This window comes from Panthera leo, chromosome A2 (assembly GCF_018350215.1).
Source record: "Panthera leo isolate Ple1 chromosome A2, P.leo_Ple1_pat1.1, whole genome shotgun sequence".
NCBI lineage: Eukaryota > Metazoa > Chordata > Mammalia > Carnivora > Felidae > Panthera > Panthera leo.
The window spans coordinates 75,613,553-75,633,966 of record NC_056680.1 but is presented as its reverse complement, the minus strand read 5'-3'; the positions used below and the strand labels follow the sequence as shown (position 1 = coordinate 75,633,966).

At 41.5% G+C, this 20,414-nt stretch overlaps 1 protein-coding gene across 6 annotated transcripts in view; it reads right to left on the bottom strand.

The window, feature by feature from the left end:
- The window catches only part of NRCAM (neuronal cell adhesion molecule), a 77,148-nt gene extending 57,008 nt beyond the window's left edge, over nt 1–20,140 (bottom strand). For 2 of the 6 annotated variants that reach the window (XM_042915026.1, XM_042915032.1), the window contains exons 1-8: nt 19,944–20,140; nt 17,474–17,491; nt 14,469–14,574; nt 12,149–12,345; nt 10,602–10,724; nt 5,222–5,392; nt 4,428–4,484; nt 2,262–2,373 (exon numbers count right to left, since the gene is read on the bottom strand). In XM_042915026.1, the coding sequence (XP_042770960.1) occupies nt 2,262–2,373; nt 4,428–4,484; nt 5,222–5,392; nt 10,602–10,724; nt 12,149–12,345; nt 14,469–14,574; nt 17,474–17,491; nt 19,944–20,049 (890 nt within the window). In that variant the 5' untranslated portion in view covers nt 20,050–20,140. Of the gene's footprint in view, nt 1–2,261; nt 2,374–4,427; nt 4,485–5,221; nt 5,393–10,601; nt 10,725–12,148; nt 12,346–14,468; nt 14,575–17,473; nt 17,492–19,943 lie in introns of those variants that run through there. The other 4 variants (XM_042915037.1, XM_042915045.1, XM_042915054.1 and 1 more) reach the window with 3 other exon arrangements.
- Between the last annotated feature and the right edge of the window lie 274 nt (nt 20,141–20,414).

The window sequence follows — 20,414 nt, the reverse complement described above, 5'->3', positions numbered from 1 at the left end:
GAGCTAAACACACAGAGAAAGAGGACGTCTGGGTGGCTCAGGTCATGTTCTCATGGTTTTTGGGTTCGAGCCCCACGTCGGACTCTGTGTTGACACCTCAGAGCCTGGAGCCTGCTTCAGATTTGTGTCTCCCTCTCTCTCTGCCCCTCCCTCACTCATGCTCACTCTCTCTCTCTCTCTCTCTCTCTCTCAAAAATAAATAAACATTAAAAAAATGCAGAGAAAGAGCTGACATACCTATTTGTGCCCATGAACTTTTATACCTATATCCCCATCAAATGGAAGAATTTTGACCTAGTGATTTTACAAGATTTCCACAAGGGTAAAATAAAAATCCACTGGACACAAACATTTACTAAGCACTGGACTACAGACCAAGCACTAAGTTGAGTGCTGGGAAGATAAAGACAAAAAAAAAAAAAAAAAAGGTCTAGGCCCTCAGGGAGATCATAATATTTGTCCATTAGAAATTCAAGTGGGATTAATTGATTAGAGAATTGTTTTTGGTTTGCATAGTTGAATATAAATAATTGAACATGTATTTGATGAAATAGCTTCTAAAATAAAACATGCTGTGAATATAAAAAGAGGTATAAAATATAAAATCATTTGAAAAGCTAAAGATTCATATATATATATATATATATATACATACATATATATATACATACGTATATGTATATATATATATATATGTATGTATATATATATATATGGAGATGTGCTATCTGATAGCATATTCTGGTGTTTCTTTGTAGTCAGATAATCTGTATCTCATACGATCTGAAGGTGAGAGGGTGACAGAGATAGAAGCATGACATCAAACGAAGTCATGAATTGTTCTGGAGGCTTCCTTACTACCCAGTGGGCAGTTGTTACGAAAGAGAAGTATTTTGATTCTGAGTCCTACAGCTATTGGCTTATAAATGAAGAGAGCCCCACTCTTAGTTTTACAAAATTCCAAGGTTTTAAAAAAATTCTTTTGGAAGTTCGATGCAATTTCCAAATATCAATCATATTTTAGTTTTTACATAAAAGACCATTTGTGGGAAGGAGAATCCCAAAATTGTGAGAATGGGTATACCTACTCCCAAAAGTTAAGATTTTGTAGAGTAAACCACTTACTAACACCATGATGATGAAAATTCCAAAGTTTTTTTGTTTGTTTGTTTTTTAATTCTGGTGGGCAAGATATATATTTTAGATCTTTAAAAGGGGTTGGTAGCTTTCAGGTACGGGAGGAACTGAGAAGTGTGTGTTGCGATTTCCTGACATGACCAGCAGAGGCCTCCCTGTGTCTCCCACAGTGAGCAGTGAAGCCATTTCCTGGAGACCCATCCTGGGAAGGAACTTGAGAATGCTGGGTGACCAGCATCAAGGACAGCACAGATCGGAACATGTCATCACAAGGATGTTTCTGAGATTCCGTTCAATGTTCCCAGCACATGTGCCCGTATCAACAGGACCTGCTCTGTGCCAGGCCTACGAGGGAACCAGGTAGAAACTTGCCTCTTGTGTGTATCTACCAGAACTGTTGTTCTCATCTCTGAGCGAAGACCTCCCTGGAATTCCTGTCAAGGGCACATGGGTTCTGAGGGTGGCGTCAGCTCTGAGGAGGAGGAGACATTCAGAGGAGAAGAGGAGGAGGAGGAGGAGAGACATTCATAAGGAAGCTAGGCCTGTGACTTGAAGGAGTGGAAGGGACAGTGTGCCAGTTCTGAGGCTGGGCCCTAAGAGGCCATGTGTGCTTCTGTTGTTAGGACAACGTGCCAGGGCTAGACCGCTAGAGGGACAGGAGAAACGCATGGCCAAGAGCTGTCCTGCTAGCAGCCAGAAGACCCTCAGAACTAAGAACCCACAGCTGAGCTGCCTAGCAGGTGCATGAACAAGCTCAACCTAAAATGTCCTCATCTCACCCATTTCACAATGTCCCCAAGACCTGTGGACAAAGGACTCATGATAAATAGCTATTCTTTTTAAGGTTTGAGGCTGTTTGTTACACAACAGTAGCAAAGCGATATATCCTAGTTATAATCGTAAGGTGATCACACATACTTATTTCAAGGGGAACACTATTATATTAACAGACTATTTCACTAATATGAGGTTCATATGGCCTATTTTGAAAATACCTATCATTTTTTTTGATGCTTGATGGGATTCGTATAAGACAATGCCTCTTGCTGTGATATTAATGCCTCTCTATCAACCTACTACGTTTTTGCAAGAAATGTACATCACGACAGAAAGCGTCAACTCACAGCCCCTCTGCGATGCATTCTAGCGAAAGGACATTTCCCCTTAATTCCTCCTTGTTACTGGTGTTGCCTTCTGGAGTTAAAAAGGTTGGTGGCCTCTCTCTATTTGGTTTAGCTGCAAACAATAAAATCATATGGATTAAAAGTTATGAATATGTATTTCTAGAACCACAGTTCACTGCCTAAGACTCTAATCCCTTTTCAAAACCACTTAACACTGTGGAATTTGTTAAACTACACATCCACACTCTGCCTTACGAACAGCCATCGCTCACTCAGTGAGGAACACAAGTAATGTGGTTACGTAAGCACGGATAGTAAGGACTATTTTACTCTTGTGTGTTCTGTTAATTTAGGCTAGGTTTTCATGAATTTTTGGTGGGTTGGCAAATTTTCAAAATGCAGACATACAGGGGAAAGTCACGTTATCAAATTCTCCACCCCTTAAAATTAGTGCTCAGGTCAAAGGGAAAATTAACTATATTCTGGAAGGTGTTAGATTTTTTCTGAAAACTGTGACTATGATTTTGGTCAGGGACAACATCATAGTCAATTCCATCGACTAATCCTGGAGATAAGATCTATGGTGGAGGTCTAAATGTCAAGACCCACAAACTGCAAAGGTTTATGGAAAACAAAACAAAACAAAACAAAACAAGAAACCTACTGAAAGAGGTCTGGCAAATTGTGCGCCATAAATTAAGAATAATGAATGTCAAATAAATTGCAATTGGTTTCATCAATGAAAAAATAAAGAGGGCTCAAGTCAGGCCATCTTCCTTTTTACAGAAACTTTGCCTAAATGTGGCCTTATCTTCTGATGGCCTCTCAGAAACCCTTCAGGTAGGAATTACACCATCTTAAGGTTCTATAACCATTTACAGTTTTCAACACTATTTAAGTGCATTATCTATTTGATGCTCCCAAAATCTGAGTGAAAGGTAATATATACGAGGGGTGCCTGGGTGGCTCAGCTGGTTAGGCGTTCGACTCTTGATTTTGGCTCAGGTCATGATCTTGTGGTTTGTGAGTTCAAGACCCACGGTGGGCTCTGTGCTGACAGGGTGGAGCCTGCTTGGGATTCTCTCTCTCCTTCCCTTTCTCTACCCCTTCCTGGTTTGCACTTTCTCTCTCCAAATAATAAATAAATAAACTTAAAAAACGTTATATGTGAATTATTTTCATTTCTCAGAAGAAAAAAAACCTGAATACCAAGGAAGGTATTATTTGAGAGGACTTAGAATTTTCCTAGGACTTTAGAAATTGTGGAGGAAACCTTATGTCTCTGAAATCACTTTGGGGATGGTTTTGAGGCCCATCTTTACCATAAATATATTAAAATAAAATAAAATAAAATAAAATAAGATAAGATAAAATGAAATAGTAAGGCAGGAGTTGTGATATGCCTACTCTGGTCATTGATAGTACCTTAATATTTTTTACTTTATATCTCAAGGGTAAAAAGTTAATACAACAGAAATTCTGCCTTAGAGATAATTAAAAGGACCCATATCCAGAAACCACCATTTTCATGGATAGACTATATTTGAGAGTCACATTTCCCTTAAGGAAATGAAATTCTTTTCTTTTTAAAAGAACCTTAACTGTAAATGCTCTATTCTTAAAAAGATGATTTCCACTGGAGACAGTGACTTGGTTTTAAACCAAACTAAGAGAAATACTATTGTTGATCAGATGACGTTGATAATGTCATGTGAAAACACATGGAAAGCGTGATGATTTACTATCAAAATCTGCTTAATGTTAGTTGCTAACGATTACTTTAAGACTTTGATGAGTTAGTATTCTAGCAGGTTAATGCACCTTTATTTGATTAATGAGAAAAGTTTGTGAACAAGACACAAAATGAAAAATATAATTCTGAACATACATGAATGGTTTTTTTCCCCAAATCATGTGAAATGGTGCTTTACATAAAAACAGAGATAATAACTTTCATTATTATACATACACCGTGGAAAATGTTTTAGTGACATGACATAAGCTTATAACTAAATTTCCCAGAAAACATACATTTGTTCCAGCGGTATTAAACACATAACTAGGAACTTCACGAAGATATAAGGTTAAACAGCTATGGAGGTGAAGTTAGTGGACTAAATTCTACAATGAAGGAGAGAAATATCAGTTACAGTCACCATAACTCACCACTATAAAACTCAGTGTCACTCAAATTAGCAGCTATAGTGTCATTCAATTCATCCACTGAAATAAACAGAATATTATGAAGAATGCAAGAAGTAGGGGAGAAGGCACTACATAAAAGTATCGGGCAACAAAAGCAAACACAGACAGCCTCTCTGACCAAGTGCCGTCCCTACCAAGTAAATACAGACTTTTACATTGTACATGACTAACTGATTAATTCACTCAGCCATCCCCCCAACCAGTAACCTAGGAACACACAACTGAAGCCTCAGGACTGCCAATCAAAGGCAGCGTGGATGGGGCGCCTGGGTGGCTCAGTCGGTTAAACATCTGACACTTGATCTCGGCTCGGGTCATGCTCTCATGGGTTTGTGAGTTCGAGCCCCGTGTCGGGCTCTGCGCTGACAGCACTTAGGCTGCTTGGGATTCCCTCTCTCCCTTCCTCCGCCCCTCCCCCTCTGGTATACACTCTCTCTCTCTCTCTCTCTCTCTCAAAATAAATAAAAACTTAAAAAAATTTTTAAAAATAAAGGCATCGTGGGGCATAATGCACACACAAACGCTCAGGATACCAAGTAGATTCAGAAAGTTACCGTGGAAACAACAACGAATGTAAAATACAGTATTTTGGTTATGCGTGCTCTTTATATATCAACACTTCTGTAACTAACTCTTCACGGGTAATTTCCTTATCAATGACACTGTTTACTTCAACGTCAGTAGTATTTAATAGTGTATTTTATGCATACTTGTAAACATCATTGCAAGAGAGATGCAGGAGGCTGAGCTCTTACCTGAAATCACCTTGACCGAAATAGGCTGCTTCTGCTGTATGGTTTGAGTATGATTAAATCTGGCATAACAGATATAGTCTTCACGGGTATCCTCCGGGAGAACGTTGGAGAAATAAAGGTCTCCATTCAGACCCTGAGAAACCCTCTCGCTTTGTGGAAGTCTTTGAAAGGCTGGGGAAAGGCAGAGAGAAATCCAGATCATTCCATCACAGAGTGGCCACTTTCCCAACGACCAAGACAGAGGTATCTACTAATAGTTTGGTGAACCTCAGTGGAACGTTTTCCCCTATGAAGCTCTTCAAGTAAAACCAAGTAATGGTAAAAACAACAACAGCATGACACATTAAAACTCCAGCTGTGCCTGCCAGTCCCTAATTTCTCTGCAGCGGGGGCAGCAGGGAGATTAGAATTGCACAGTCATGTGTATTAAGCAAATGTAAACCCAAAAACTGCTTTACAAAAGAGTTTGCGGGACTCCTCCTAATATTTGTATCAGTCCCTAAATGTTAAACACATATACACACATATCTTAGAAAACGCGTTAAAAAAGCTTGTAAGGTGGGTGGCTCAGCGGGTTAAGTGCCTGAATTCGGTTCAGGTCATGATCTCATGCTCGTGGGTTGGAGCCCTACATCGGGGCTCCGTGCTGATAGCCAGGAGCCTGGAACCTGCCTCGGATTCTGTGTCTCCCTCTCTCTCTGCCCCCTCCCCACTCGCACTCTGTCTCTCTCATTAAAAAAAAAAAAAAGCCTTGTTAGAATGTTAACTTGGGCAGCCTCTACCTGCCGGGTCAGACACCAAATACTGTGAGAGCACCTAACCGTGAGCTAGGTCCCACGAGAGGCACCCTGCGTCCCAGGCTCTCTCCTTGTCAGAGCCCGTGGCCTCACTGAAGAATCAGGTAGCACATGGGCAATTAACAGCAGACTGCAGACGAGCCCCTCAGAGGCCGCCCCACCCCCACCTGAGCTACTTTTTCTTTGTGGAGTTACATCACCTTCTACCCTGCGACATATTTTACTTGCCCTGCGTGCAGTTTATGGCGTGTCTTTGTGCCCTAGGATTTAGGTTGCAGGAGGGCAGAGACGGTCTGCTGAGTTTGCTGTCCTGGTACTGAGACCGCACTGGGCCCTTACTAGGGGCTCTGTGATTAAATAAAATTAAAGTCAGCCCTCTGACTTTCCAGGTTCATGCTTAACAGTTTATTTCCCCTCAGGGCCAGTTAAGGAACTGTCCAGCCTCAGACACTGAAGGAAGATTTTCTTTTCTTGTCTCGTCTTTTTTTTTTTTTTTTTTAAGTTTATTTTTTGAGAGAGGGAGAGAGAGAGAGCACGAGTGGGGGAAGAATAGATAGAGAGAGGGAGAGAGACAAAGAATCCCAAACAGGCCCCCAGCTGTCAGTGCAAAGCCCTGTGTGGGGCTCGAACTCACAAGCTGTGAGATCATGACCTGAGCTGAAATCAAGAGTCGGACACTTAACTGACTGAGCCACTCGGGTGCCCCACGGAAGATTTCCTAAGTAGGTGAAAGGTTTGGAGAAGTGGGGCCTCTGATCTATGCATGAATTTACACTGGGCTTGAAGCTTCTGCCCCAGTCCCCAGAGCCCTGAGAGTTCTGTGCCTCTGAAATGAGAGCACTAGGAAACCTGTCCATCCTCGCAGCTCCGGGCAGGGTGTTCTATCTTCTGGAGAATTCTCCAGTCTGAGCCAAGCAGTGCCTCCCCCTGCATAAGGTGTCCCACCTAACATTACACAAAATGCAGAATTCTGATTGAAGGCCTGAAGCTCCTTTGGGCAGGGAAATGCAGAGCCAGAGTTTGAAAGAACACTGGTTAGCCATGTCAGTCAAGTTCTTGGTCAAGATGGGGGTCTGGCGGGTGGTTGGAAACCCATGATTATAAGCCACGAGTCCCCACGGAAGTGATTGTTTTAAAAATAACTCAGGAAAATACGGTACATTTATTGAATGAATACAAAGAGTTAAAGACAAGCACACATTTATTCTTTTCTAATCCTCCTGCTGTATTTTATTACGGATAGGTGTTGGCAGATCAAATTAACAGGAGCAGGACTTTGAGAGGGTGCTAGCACTTGCCCATAGAGTGCCTTTGCCTTATACTTAGAAAAAAAATGCATGCAGATAGGAATAACTTGACAACGTCATCTTGCAAGAAGAATGCTACACAAATCTGATTTTTTCCCTCGTATTCCAGATGCAATTTCATTTGAAAGGTGAAGGCTTTGCCAACAGCCTAAAATGTATGTAAATTACACAGCCAGCAGTGCAATATGGGAAAAAAGACATATTCCCGTGATTGTGAAACTTTGCATGTATTTGTCTACTTATTAAGTGAAAAGGTCATCATTTCTGAAGAAGAACCAAGTACTGGGCCTTGTTTGGACAGTTGACATTTGGATACTGTTATTTTTGATGTCATACACCGCTCATTTATATTTGATTTGTTGCCGCTTCTTTCTAAACCTGTTAAAAAGCTGTTATGGGGATGCCTGGGTGGCTCAGTCGGTTAAGCGTCTGACTTTGGCTCAGATCATGATGTCGCAGTTTGTGAGTTTGAACCCTGTGTCGGGCTGTGTGCTGACAGCTCAGAGCCTGGAGCCTGCTTCAGATTCTGTGTCCTCCCTCTCTCCCCTCCTCCCCTGCTCATGCTCTGTGTCTCTCTCTCTCTCTCTCAAAAATAAACATTAAAAAAAAGCTGTTATGCAGTAACAGGAAAATATGTTTGCTCATTTATGCACTTGTATGTTTATTTTTCATTGCATTGTGAGGTTTTCTTGGAGTAATTTCATAGAAGAGTTGAATATGGCAATTAAATATCAGAGCTAAATTTTCTCTTCAGTAATGTGTACCGTCTGTGAATTCAGAGGAAATCATGTTGCTGAAAATAGACTATATTCCCTACAGATATTTTGCATTCTTTCCCACCATTCCACGTACAGGACTCTTGTCGAGGTCAACGGTGATCTCCATGTTGCCAAATTCAATAGTTGTTTTTCAGTCGGATCAGAAGTTATCTGACCTTTTGAAATGGTTGATTGTTCTGACTTCTCGACACTTGGCTTCCCTTTATCCCGAGGACCCTGCTCTATCTTCTTACCTCAGTGACTTCTCCTTCTCATCTATCTGCTTGGCTGGTTTCTCCCCCAGGTTTCCCTGGGGGGCTCCTGGTCTCTACACCTGGCTCTCTTACAGGCCCCTCACATCCTAAACCCTGGCTTCCCTATCACCAAGCAGAACCACGTGTCCCTTTAAGAAACTATTAGCACAGGAGGTTTGGGAGGGCAGGAGAGGCAGCAAAAAAAAAAAAAAAAAAAACTCCCTCAAGGTTAGGGGTGGAGCAGACATATATTCAAGTGCCTAATGGATGACTCCATTCTCTGTGCCCCGGTTTCCTCATCTAAAAGGAGAAATATGAGGGGCACCTGGGTGGCTCAGTCATCAAGCTCTTGGTTTCTGCTCAGGTCATGATCTCACAGTTTGTGAGATCGAGCCCCACACCCTGTCCTGCGCTGAGAGCACAGAGCCTGCTGGGGATTCTCTCTCTCCCTCTCTCTGCTCCTTCCTGGCTTGTTCTCTCTCTCTCTCTCTCTCTCTCTCTCTCTCAAAAACAAATAAATACACCTTAATAAAATAAAATAAAATAAAATAAAAGTGAAAAGATGAGAAGATGAGAAGATGCTCATCAGAGAAATGTAAATGAAAACCACAGGTTTAATTACCTCACACCTGTCAGAATGGCTATTATCAAAAAAACAAAAACGAGTGTTGGAGAGGAGGTGGAGAAAAGGGACCCTTCATGCACTGCTAGCGGGAATGTAAACTGGCACAGCCAATACGGAAAATAGTATGTAATTTCCTCAAAAACTTAAACACAGAGCTACTCTACAATCTAGTAATTCCACTTCTGTGTACTTATCCAAAGAAAATGAAAATCAGAGATATATACTCCCCCATGTTACTGCAGCATTATTTATAACAGCCAACATATGGAAGCAGCCCAAGTGTCCATCGACAGATGAATGGATTAGAGAAGAAGTGGTATATATATGTATAGATATATACACACACACACACACACACACACACACACACATACGTGTGGCATATATATACATATATGTGATATATATATATATATATATATATATATATATATATCTATCTACACACACACACACACACACACACACACACACAATGGAATACCACTCAACATTAAAAACGATGAGATCTTGCCATTTGCGGCAATATGGATGGACCCAGAAAGTATTATGCTAAGCGAAATTAATCAGACAGTGAAAGACAAATACCGTATGATTCTGCTTATATGTGGAATCTAAAAAACAAAACAGATACAGGAAACAAACTGTTGGTTTCCAGAAGGAGGAGGGGTTGTAAGGTGGGCAAAATAGATGAAGGGCATTAAGAAGTACAAACTTCCAGTAATAAGTAAGTCATGGGAGGTAATGTACAGCCCAGGGAATAAGTCAGTAATATTGTAATAACTCTGTACAGTGACGGATGGTAACTAGGCTTATCGTGGGGATCATTTTATAATGTATAAAAATATGAAATCACTATAATGTGCACCTGCAACTAACAGGACATGGTATGTTGATTACATGCCAATAAAAAAATTTTTTTAAATAAAAGGTAAAAGAATATAACAGACATGCTTCATGGGGTTGTTGTAAAAAACTGGTGAGATAACTTACATAAAGATCTCAGCAAAGGGACTGGCACTTAGTAAATACCCAATAAATATTAGTTGTTGTTGGTGATAAAAAAAAACCAAAAACTTGAAGGGGCATCTGGGTGACTCAGTTGGTTAAGCCTCCGACTTTGGCTCAGGTAGTGATCTTGCGGTTCGTGGGTTCGAGCCCTGGTCAGGCTCTGTGCTGACAGCTCACAGAGCCTGGAGTCTGCTTTGGAATCTGGGAATTTGGTTTATTTAGAGCAATGTCCAGTTCACAGTAGGTGCTCAAGAAAATCATGTTGCACATGACATGTTGTTTCTTTCAATGAGTATTTATTCTGAGCATCTCTGAAACATTTTATAAACGTTTTATGAATCACGAGAGCTAACAACTTATTGTGACAGCAAATAATCATAAGAACCTTGAAGAAAGTTCATATATTTAAAATTTACAATTATCTGGGTTGCCTGAGTGGCTCAGTTGGTTGAGAGTCTGACTCTTGATTTTGGCTCAGGTCATGATCTCACGGTTCATGAGTCTGAGCCCCACATCAGGCTCCACACTGACAGTGTAGAGCCTGGTTGGGATTCTCTCCCTCTTCTTCTGCCCCTCCCACGCACTCTCTCAAAATAAATAAATAAACCTAAAAACATTTTAAACTTACAATTATCCATCCAGAATATTATAGGTGGTGGTAATCCAAGTGGGGGTCTGCAGGGAAGGACCAGAGACTGGCCATTTCGAAGTGTTATTGGTTCAAGTTTTTCTTTGGTCCACAACGGTGACCCTAGGATATAAAATAATAACTTCTAAGTTATCTCTGCATTGAAAAATAAAAAGAGCACTGGAAAGAAAGACAAAATAAACTTTTGGGGAAACGGTAACTCAGAATTTATAGGCATTAAGATAACAAGGGAATAATTTTTAAATACAATGTTAAAAGTCAAAATGTGATGATTTTCACTCACTGCCATTAATAGTATAAATGCAGACTCAGCAACTCCATGTTTAAAAATCTGTATTATTCAATAAATCATTACGAAGATACATAATAATTTCGCTATAAGCGTGTTCTTCACAAAAGAATGGAAAACTCTAGGGGTATCCGGGGGGCTCAGTTGATTGAGCATCTGACTCTTGATTTGGGCTCAGGTCATGATCCCAGGGTCATGGAATCGAGCCCACGCTCAGCACGGAGCGTGCAAGAGATTCTCTCTTACCCTCTGCCCCTCCCCAGTGCATCCACTCTCTTTCACTCTCTCAAAAGAAAAAAAAAAAAAGACTAGAGAACACCAAATGTCAAAAGATTTGTTAAATAATTGTATATATACACCTGTGAGTATCATACAATATTATATATTAAGTATCTTTATTTATAGTAAGATTGATATGAGAATATATATTATCTGCAGGTAAGTCAGAATAGGTTATAAAATAGTACTTCAGAATGAGCTCATTTGGAACACATACATACATATCTGCCTAGAAAACATGGAAAGAGCAGTGGTTACTAGATTGAGTGGAAGGATTTCAATTTCTTTTTTTGTTATTTGTAATTTTTTCCAATAATGAACACAGGGAATAAAAACAGTTTTTAAAATGACCAGAATTGCAAGTGGTTACTGTTCTTTAAATACGTGCTGTTTAAGTACACGTTGTTGACACACCACGGTAGTAACTACTGTAAAAAGAGCCATAATAATATCGAGGCTTGAGGCCACTCTATTTCCAGTGAATCTTTGAAACGAAAATGTTAATTACCCATTATCCATTTCATAACGAATTTATTTCCATCTGGCTGTCAGAAGTTGGTCCATACACAAGATACGTGAGAAATTAGTAATTTGATCAATTCAGGAAATTGATAATCAATAATTTGATCAATTTATTGTGACAGCAAACAATCATAAGAACCTTGAAGAAAGTTCATATTTTTAAAACTTACAATTATCAGGAAAGAAACGCTTTTCTTACTACTGGTGCTTTTTTTTATTCTGGACTTGCCGAAAAGACATCCTGGGTTGGCAAAGCACTGGGCTGAGGAACTTAGGGTACAGTGGAAAGGAGCTATACTTTTCATGCAAAACAAGGTGAGAGTATTAGAATCGATGGCACTGCTTTCTTGTGCCAGCATCTGGATGAAGTGACAGATGCTGAGTCTCAGAGCCACCTTTTAAATACGGTCCTGTTGGATGGACAAGTCCCACTTACTGGATGGACGGACAACAATATTATTAGAAATTGCTGCTCCGCGTTCGTTCCTGGCTGTACATTGATAAACCCCTTCGTAGGTCTCTGCTTTCCCTTCATTCATGATGTTGATTGTGAGGGTTCCTGAGCCGGGCTTCATGGTGACCAGAGGGTCCTTATCTATGTCAAAATGAGTCCCATTTCGGGTCCAGGAGAAGCTACCCAACACATAAAGGATTAAGCTTGTTAACAGTCAAGAAAAAACAGGATTACTTACTCTTCAACAAATTCCTAGCAGTTCTGTAGGTTTCCAGAAATAGTAATTAGATGGTAATGTTCAGGAAAAGAGCGACAGTCTCCATACCTAAAATGTTTCACTGAATCGTGACTTAGAAAAAAGTGCTGGCCATACATTTTAAGGTACATGTCTTCACTGGAACTAGCTGAAATCTGTCTCAAGGAAATCATCACACAAATTGCCTGTCATTTTTCAAAGAAAATACAGAAAGTAGGTCTCCAGGGCACGCTCTCTTAGAGTTTTATTAGCATTTTTATTGTAAACTCCATTGTTCACAGAGTTGATAACCTGTCTATAAAATTTTGCCCTGGGCTGCAACGTGACAAGAAAGGCTTTCCCAAGTACTAATACATGTGTGCGTTTGAAAGTGATCAGAGCAGTTTCAAGTTACCGAAATGCAAAGTGTAAGTTGGGGGCGGGGGGCGAAGTAGGAGGAGTTCAGTTGTGTTTTCAAGGTTGGTTATCAAAAGTGGTAACTCGCTAAAAAATACATTTTGAGAATTTTCAGTTCTAGAGATGGTTTTGTAAATTTCTTAGGAAGTATTCCAAATTGCCAACTGAAATTCTTCTTTTTCAGTTTTTTTTTATACAAAAGACTGCCTTATAGAAGTCACCACGCCCATGTAATTAAGTACTTTATAACTAGTCATACATCAAAGTGGCCATGCTCATACCAAGGCATGAATCTCGAAACTTCACTATGTTTTCCTGGACCACTTAGATTTCTCTTCCCATTGCTTATCCTTGCGTCAGTGGTTGACCCAACATCTGGGGGCAGGCGGTGGCAAGGGATGGGGGGGCACGGAGGAGGCAGGGGCCAGGAATGCTGATAAAGATCCAACAGCCCTGTCCCCACAACAAAAAACTATCTGGCCCCAAATAGTAGTGCTGAGGGGGAGAAATCCTGACTTACAGGGAGTCGCAGGAAGTATTACGTCAGTGTGAAATGGAAGGGGAACTCCATGAAATGACATCACATTCGGGCTCAGTACCAGAGGTTTCCAATAATATGGCAGAACGGACTGCTTTGAAGCAAACCTCTGATGGATGTTTTTGACATACTTAAGTATTTACCAGGTAATCTTTTTCTCAGATGCCAATCTGTGACAATTGGGTAAGCCTGGCAATAGACTCAGAATTGAAAGATCTAGGGGGCACCTGGGTGGCTCAGTCGGTTAAGCATCTGACTTCGGTTCAGGTCATGATCTCACGGTTAGTGAGTTCAAGCCCCACGTTGGGCTCTGTGCTGACAGCTCAGAGCCTGAAGCCTGCTTCGGATTCTGTCTCCCTCTCTCTTTGTCCCGCCCCCACTCATGCTCTGTCTCTCAAAAAAACATAAGAATCAAAAAAAATTTAAGGAAATGAAAAATCTAGAAACTTTCACTTCCTTCTTACTTAAAAATCCACATTACATTTTAATAATAGTAACCCAACTCTCCTAAACTCCCATATGTTACTGCGGAAGTGACAGTATTTGCTAATCAGCTGAGGGACCTTGGCTACGTTGCCAAGCATTACCAGGCATCAGTTTCCCGTCTATAAAATCTATCAGTTGGACCAGATAACCTCTCACGTCTCTCCCACCTCTAAAATGCTGTGCAATGCTCATGCCAAGATCCATATGGAGAATCCGGAGTGCTGAGCCCTGCCAAGTCTGAAAACCCACTTAGGGCTATTTTATAGACCTCTCCAGAGCAAGCACAGATCTTTGAAGTCACTAAATTCAACTTCCTTATTTTACAGATGAAGAAACGAGGCCCAGAGAAAAATGGGTGCGTCCATGTTACAAGGGCAGGAGAGCCATTAGAAGAAGGCTTTCCTCCACATCTTGCTACCATTTTTTGAGCATTTTGTGAAGGGTGTGAGTACAGAAATGCAATTTATGTGGGTTTCCAAGAAGAACACTCTGACTTTTATTCATCAGAAAGACAAAACCATGAGCCTACACATGATACTTCAGAGATAGGCAGGACCTGAAATTAACTTCAATATTAATAGCGATATTTATTTCCAGTTGTGGAACAGAGCAGAAATCACACCCACCTTGGAGGAGGCTTCCCTTTGGCCTCACACTGGATCACAATATTCTCTCGAGGGTCAATAATGTAATCTTTTGGAGACTGTTGAGTAATGGTTGGAGGCTGTACCACTTAATTGTAGAAAGAAGAATAATGTAAATAAATCATTTAAGATCATCGTAAAAATCATTCTGTCTATATCCAAGTCACCCACCCCACACTAAATATGCTCCAAATGCTTTTAGCAATTTCTACGGTGGCAGCACAAACCTCATTAGATTTTCAGCGAAACGTCTCCTAAAACTCTGAAGTCAAGGCACAACTTCCTTTTGGTGACTTTATATGGACTCACAGAGCCCATTTTCCCCAACTAAGAGTTTGGAAAAACAATCACCAAGACAAGCTTGATATTAAGACAGTTTCTTTTCTGATGTAACAATGAGAAATTCTTCTGATTTTTTTGGCTCAAATAATGCTTCTTAGTAAAATTTAAGTTAGGAGGTAAACGGGCATTTCTTAGGAGAGAGTAACTGACTTATAGTTCATTAGTGTGCCAATGTAAATTAATATACATTGGGAACAAATCAATTTGAGAAGTTACCATTTAAAAACGGTTAAATCAGAGAGTCGGCATGTCTTATTAGAGGCAGGTGGTAGGTGACTACCAGCAGCAAAGATAAAACAGTCTCCTTTAGAAGATCAGCGGAATTGGGATGTGCTGTTACAGGAGACAGCATTTCTGTTTTGCTCTTTAAAGGGTTATCCGATCATTCATTTTCAAATCGTATGAGGAACATTCTGAGTTCTGACCCAGAACAATTAAATCCGAAGGAAGCTGGTATCTGCATGTCCAGTGCTCAAGTTACTCGTAAGATCACCACGTCCTTCGTGTGAAATCAGAATCACAGAATGTAAGAACAGGAAGGAAGTGGGGAAATAATCTATTTCAACCTCGTTTGTTGCTCAGGGCAACAAAATGGCTTGACTAGGAAGGCACATGGCAGAGAAGAGAACCAAACTCTCCCTGTAGGAGCCACTGCCTTGTACGATGCCAGGGAAAGCCATTTACACAGACCAGTGGTTTTCAACCTAGGGTCCCCTCAGGGGACACAGGGCCATTCTGGAGGCCATTGTGGTTGTCACCACTGGGCGGGGAGAGTGGTGTTGGGCAGAGGCCAGAGATGCTGCTAAACACCTTACAGGACAGTCTGCCCCACTCCCACTGCCACCTAGATCATTTCAGCTGTTCATATTCCAGCTCTTCCCTTTCCTCCGTGCCCATGCTCTGTGCTTTGTGAAACCTCTTCCACCTGCCAACCGATCACTTCCTGAAGCTTAGTAATTGCCCTCTGCTCTTGTCTTTCTTTACCGTGGTTAATTGTTGCCAGGGCTAACTTTACCACTTCTGCGCCTAATGTCCTACGCATCTGCAAACGTGTCTCTGTTCGCTTGTTTTGTCTCTGGTCTTGCTGCTGTCCACCACAACAGACACGACAATGCTGGCTCTGACTAAATATCCGAATAACACCCAAAGGACAGATGAAAAGCAGAGCTCATGACTGCCCTCTCTTACTGCGCACCTACTAAATGCTGGATACTCAGCACTATCATTTCCTCCTCCATTTAGCAAAAGCCGCCCCTGTCTCCTGCTCCCACTCAGCTGGCTGCTCATCCTCACCTCTGCCACCTTACAAGGAACACTCACTCCTGCTGTCCTATCAGTTCCCGGTGCTGGTTAGCACTTTGGTCTGGGGGTTAAGAACCAGTCTGTTTGCTTCTTACCAGCTGTGAGACTTCAAGCCAGTTTCTTAACTGCTGCAAGCCCTTAGTTCCTTAGAGGGAAAATGGGGCTTAAAAGGGGTATCTATGGTGTCTACCTCCAAGGGTCACCAGGAGGATGAACTTAAAGAACGTGTGTAAAATTCTTAGGGCATGTCAATACTGTAGTGGTTCAGCGTTAGCTATATGTAAATTATGATCACAATCATTTTTATTTGGACCAGCTTCATCTTTGAGTAATCTTTTAGGCTCCGGGAGTATAGAGTTTGGGATGACGGACAGCAGCCTGGAATTTCACACCTGAATGGTGGACACCCAGGTGGCCGATGGGGGGGGGACTGTTGGGGTGACTCAGTCCAATTCCTCGTATTTTTCTGCAAGTGACAGAGGTCTGTCTGGTGGTTTCAGACCCAGAGCTTGTGTTCACACGTCTGCAGGAGAGCCCATTCAATGCCATTTCTGACCTGCCAGGAGTGTACTGCGTACCCACACCTCTGAACAGCGCGTAGGTCCCCTGGCAACGAACAAATGCTTCGAAGCGATAGGGGGAAAGGTGATTTTACATGGTTTTCCTGGTTAATCCAATCTCAAAGGATTTAAATGCCTGAAAACTTTTTTTTTTTTAACTATTTTTTAGGTAGATACTAGATGCTGCCCCACTCACTGCCCAAGACAGCAGAAGTTTTGCTTAGAGCAAGCCACTCGGAGACGATGTGAGCGGGGACTGCTTATTTGTCATTTGCACACTTGAAAACAATGTTCAAATTCACTGGAATTTGGATGGAACGCTAGTCCATACAGTCCTCAGGCCGAAGAAGTATGGCAAGGCGTACATATGGCTGCTGACTTGGGTGAAGCCTATGCATATGTGCTCACCTTCTGAAAGATATCAAAAGACAAGCCTTAAGCCCAGCAAGCATTTAGTGGCATTTAGAACCAGACAGTAATTCCCTTTAAATTTTGTGAATTTTCTCATTGAGTTACATCAGATGTGAATAAAGCTTGGAAGTTAGTAGAGCAGAATATTGGCAAAAGAAAGAGTAAATACCTGAGTCCTCAGAATTCATGCAGGGAACATATTAAACTTGCTTCTTGGTATTTAAATGCAATGTTTAGCCATAGTAAATGCACATGCTTAAAACGACGTTAGTCACAAATCATAAAGTTGTGCATTCAATTCACAGCATTAATTCAAAAACAAAGACATGGTCAAGTTTTCACACTGCCTAGTAATTACAGAAAGACACTTACAGTCTTCAAGAAGTTTTGCTTTTTCCCCATCAATATCAGCAGGTGAGTGGGCAAACAGGATTAAAGAAAACCAGATGTTAGTAATAAGAACGTTAGAACCCTGGAGACCAAAGGGGTATCTCGTCTATTTGGTTTGACCTAAAAAATCAGTACAGTGAAAATGGCAGTTGTGGAGTCGTAAAAGGAAGACACTCCCAATAATGGTTTTGTTTCCTCCTGTGGCAGCGATCCTGCATAAACATGTGGAAGAACAAAAGGAATGCTGTAGGCAAAAAAAAAAAAAAAAAAAAAAAAAAAAAAAAAAAAAAAAAGGATTCTTCTAGGAATGGGGATGGCTAATTCCATTCCATACATGTTGTGCCGGACAAGTAATTATGTTCAATTTGAAAAATAGCTGGAATCTGCAATTAATCTGAGTTGTCACATACTGCGTCGCGTCTGATCCTATTATCCCAGACACCACTATGCACGTGGTCATAATGCCTAACAATGGGACAGCACTACAGTGACAGTGCTCCATCCGTGCCAAACGCAGCACTGATTTTCAGTTGTTTCTATTTCTGTGGTTCGTCTCCAGGTCGGGAATGGAACTTTTCAGTCGGTAGCATATTTCTGCTTCAGAATCCCTCCTCACCCAAGGGCTGCTAGGACCCACATCAAGGAGCAGCTCATGCAGAAGGGGTGTAGGGGACAGGGGCAGGGAAGAAATTACATTAGCATGCAATTCAAATGATTCTGCAGTGCCGCCTGTCACTTCTACTTGTAAAGGTTAATACCGGAGCGGCATTGTCCGTGACTTTCTTTTCATCATGGTGATGCCTCTTCTCCATTAGCAGCGGTAATTGAGTTAGCCGTAGGTGACTGTTCCCCTCTGATGGTTAGATTAGGCAGTCAGATTAAGGGAGAATATATTTAACACAAGAGAGAACAAAAGCCCATTTCTCTCAAGGGCTTTTGTCTCTCTCCTGGTAGGGCAAATGCTTACTTAGGCAATCCAACTCCAATGGCCTTAGCCAATCATACGTTTTTGTTTTTGTTTTTGTTTTTAACTGAAATGAAGGGCAATGAATGAATACTTTATAATACTTTATAATACTTTAATAAATAAATAATGAGATGTTGCATTTTATCGTCCTTTAGACCATAGATGCGTGGCAAAGGAGGTCTCCAGGGAGCGGGGCAGACCACATCCCTTCTTAATGTCTTCCCACTGGCACTTGCAACATCCTTTGGCAAAAAAATGAAATTCCCGACAATGGAACGGCCCCCAAGAAAGTGCTATCTTCCTTGCACCTTGGAAAGCTTGCCAAGCAGATGTCCTATTCAGGAAGCAAATGGATTTAAAGAGGTCACAGAGATCAACAGTAAAGGATGAATCTGAAGTACAGTAATTGTCCAAATTTGAAATTCTGCTTCCATTGCAAGAGAAGGGACCGGTTGGAATCCAGCATTATCTTTATTGTTCACTGCCAGGCCACCCAGAGAAGGAAGAGCTCAGCATGTACTCTACTATCAGGAAGGGGTGGGGGGGGGGGCTGGAGGCTAAGACAGTAGTCCCCGCTGTCCCATTTTAAATTGTGTTTTTGCAGATGACTTGTTTTCTTCTCAAAATTTACCTTTTGGTCTTTGATCACATCTTTTAAGCCAAAGATCTTTCTCTAGGCTGCAGATAACACACATCCTACATCCAGACTCCTACTTAAAGGGACTTTTGCCTTGTTGGAATCAAGAGAAATGAACTGGGGCACCTGGGTGGCTCAGTCGGTTGAGTGTCCGACTTCGGCTCAGGTCATGATCTCACAGTTCGAGGGTTCGAGCTCTGCGTTGGGCTCTGTGTTGACAGCTCAGGGCCTGGAGCCTGCTTCGGATTCTGTGTCCCTTGCTCTCTGCCCCTCCCCCACTCATTCCCTCTCTCTCTCTCTCTCTCAAAAAAAAAAAAATAAACATTAAAAATTTTTAAAAAAGAGAGAAATGAATTATGGGTAGTTTGGGGATACTGAGGAGCATGGGGTTGGCTGAGAAAACATCCCCCAATCTTTCCAGAGCACCCTGAGTGCATGACGGGAGAGGGTGGAGTAGTGGGAAGGGGATAAGTGGGGACATCCCCATGGCCGTTTTAAAGTGATTGAGTTTTCTTGAAGGACTGCTTCGATCAAGAGTCGCCTGTTGGATCAGGGGAGCCCACAATTCGCTCCTTTTCCATCCCCCCCCCCACATGGTATACAAAAGGCACCTGAGGAGGAAGAAAGATAATGATAGGGAGGGGACAATGGTCTGACCAGTTCAATGGCCATTTCTATGGTGAGACTCTTTATAAACACCAGGTGCTTGGAGGTAAAAGCCAAATTAATTTTGATTAGCTTTTCAGTATCACACAGACACCTTCTCCATTCACACGGCTCACAGTGATGGGAAATGCTGGGGAGGCTTTAACTCCCAGGCCTAACAGCTTTGAAACGTTAATACTTACGATCAAGTGGTACTTCCAGTGCACTAATCATCTGGCACAGGAAGAGAATCAGGGCCACTCTGCCTGCAGGTAAGCGCTTCTTTTTCGGCATTATTTTAAGCTGCATTAGCTGAACTCCTGCTGAGACCCACAGACTGTATTTCCTTTTCTTCTTTCGCAGAAGATTTGCGTGCAACGTTTAAATAATGTTCATGCAGGGAACTGAAAAAGGGTAGGATAAGAATTATGGTGTATTAAAAAAAAAAAGAAGGCAACGAGAGGAAGTCTGCAGCACAGCAAATCAGTTCTGTATTATACATGAACTCCAAAAAGGAACTAACGTTTAAATATTTAACTCTCAAGGCTGGAATAATCATTTATTCATACGTCAGCTAAAATCAGGTCAGAAGCATTTGTAGTGATGTCAAGTAAAATCTGTCTACTTGGCCATCCTTACGGTTTTCCCATTTAAAATATCTGCATGTATATCGG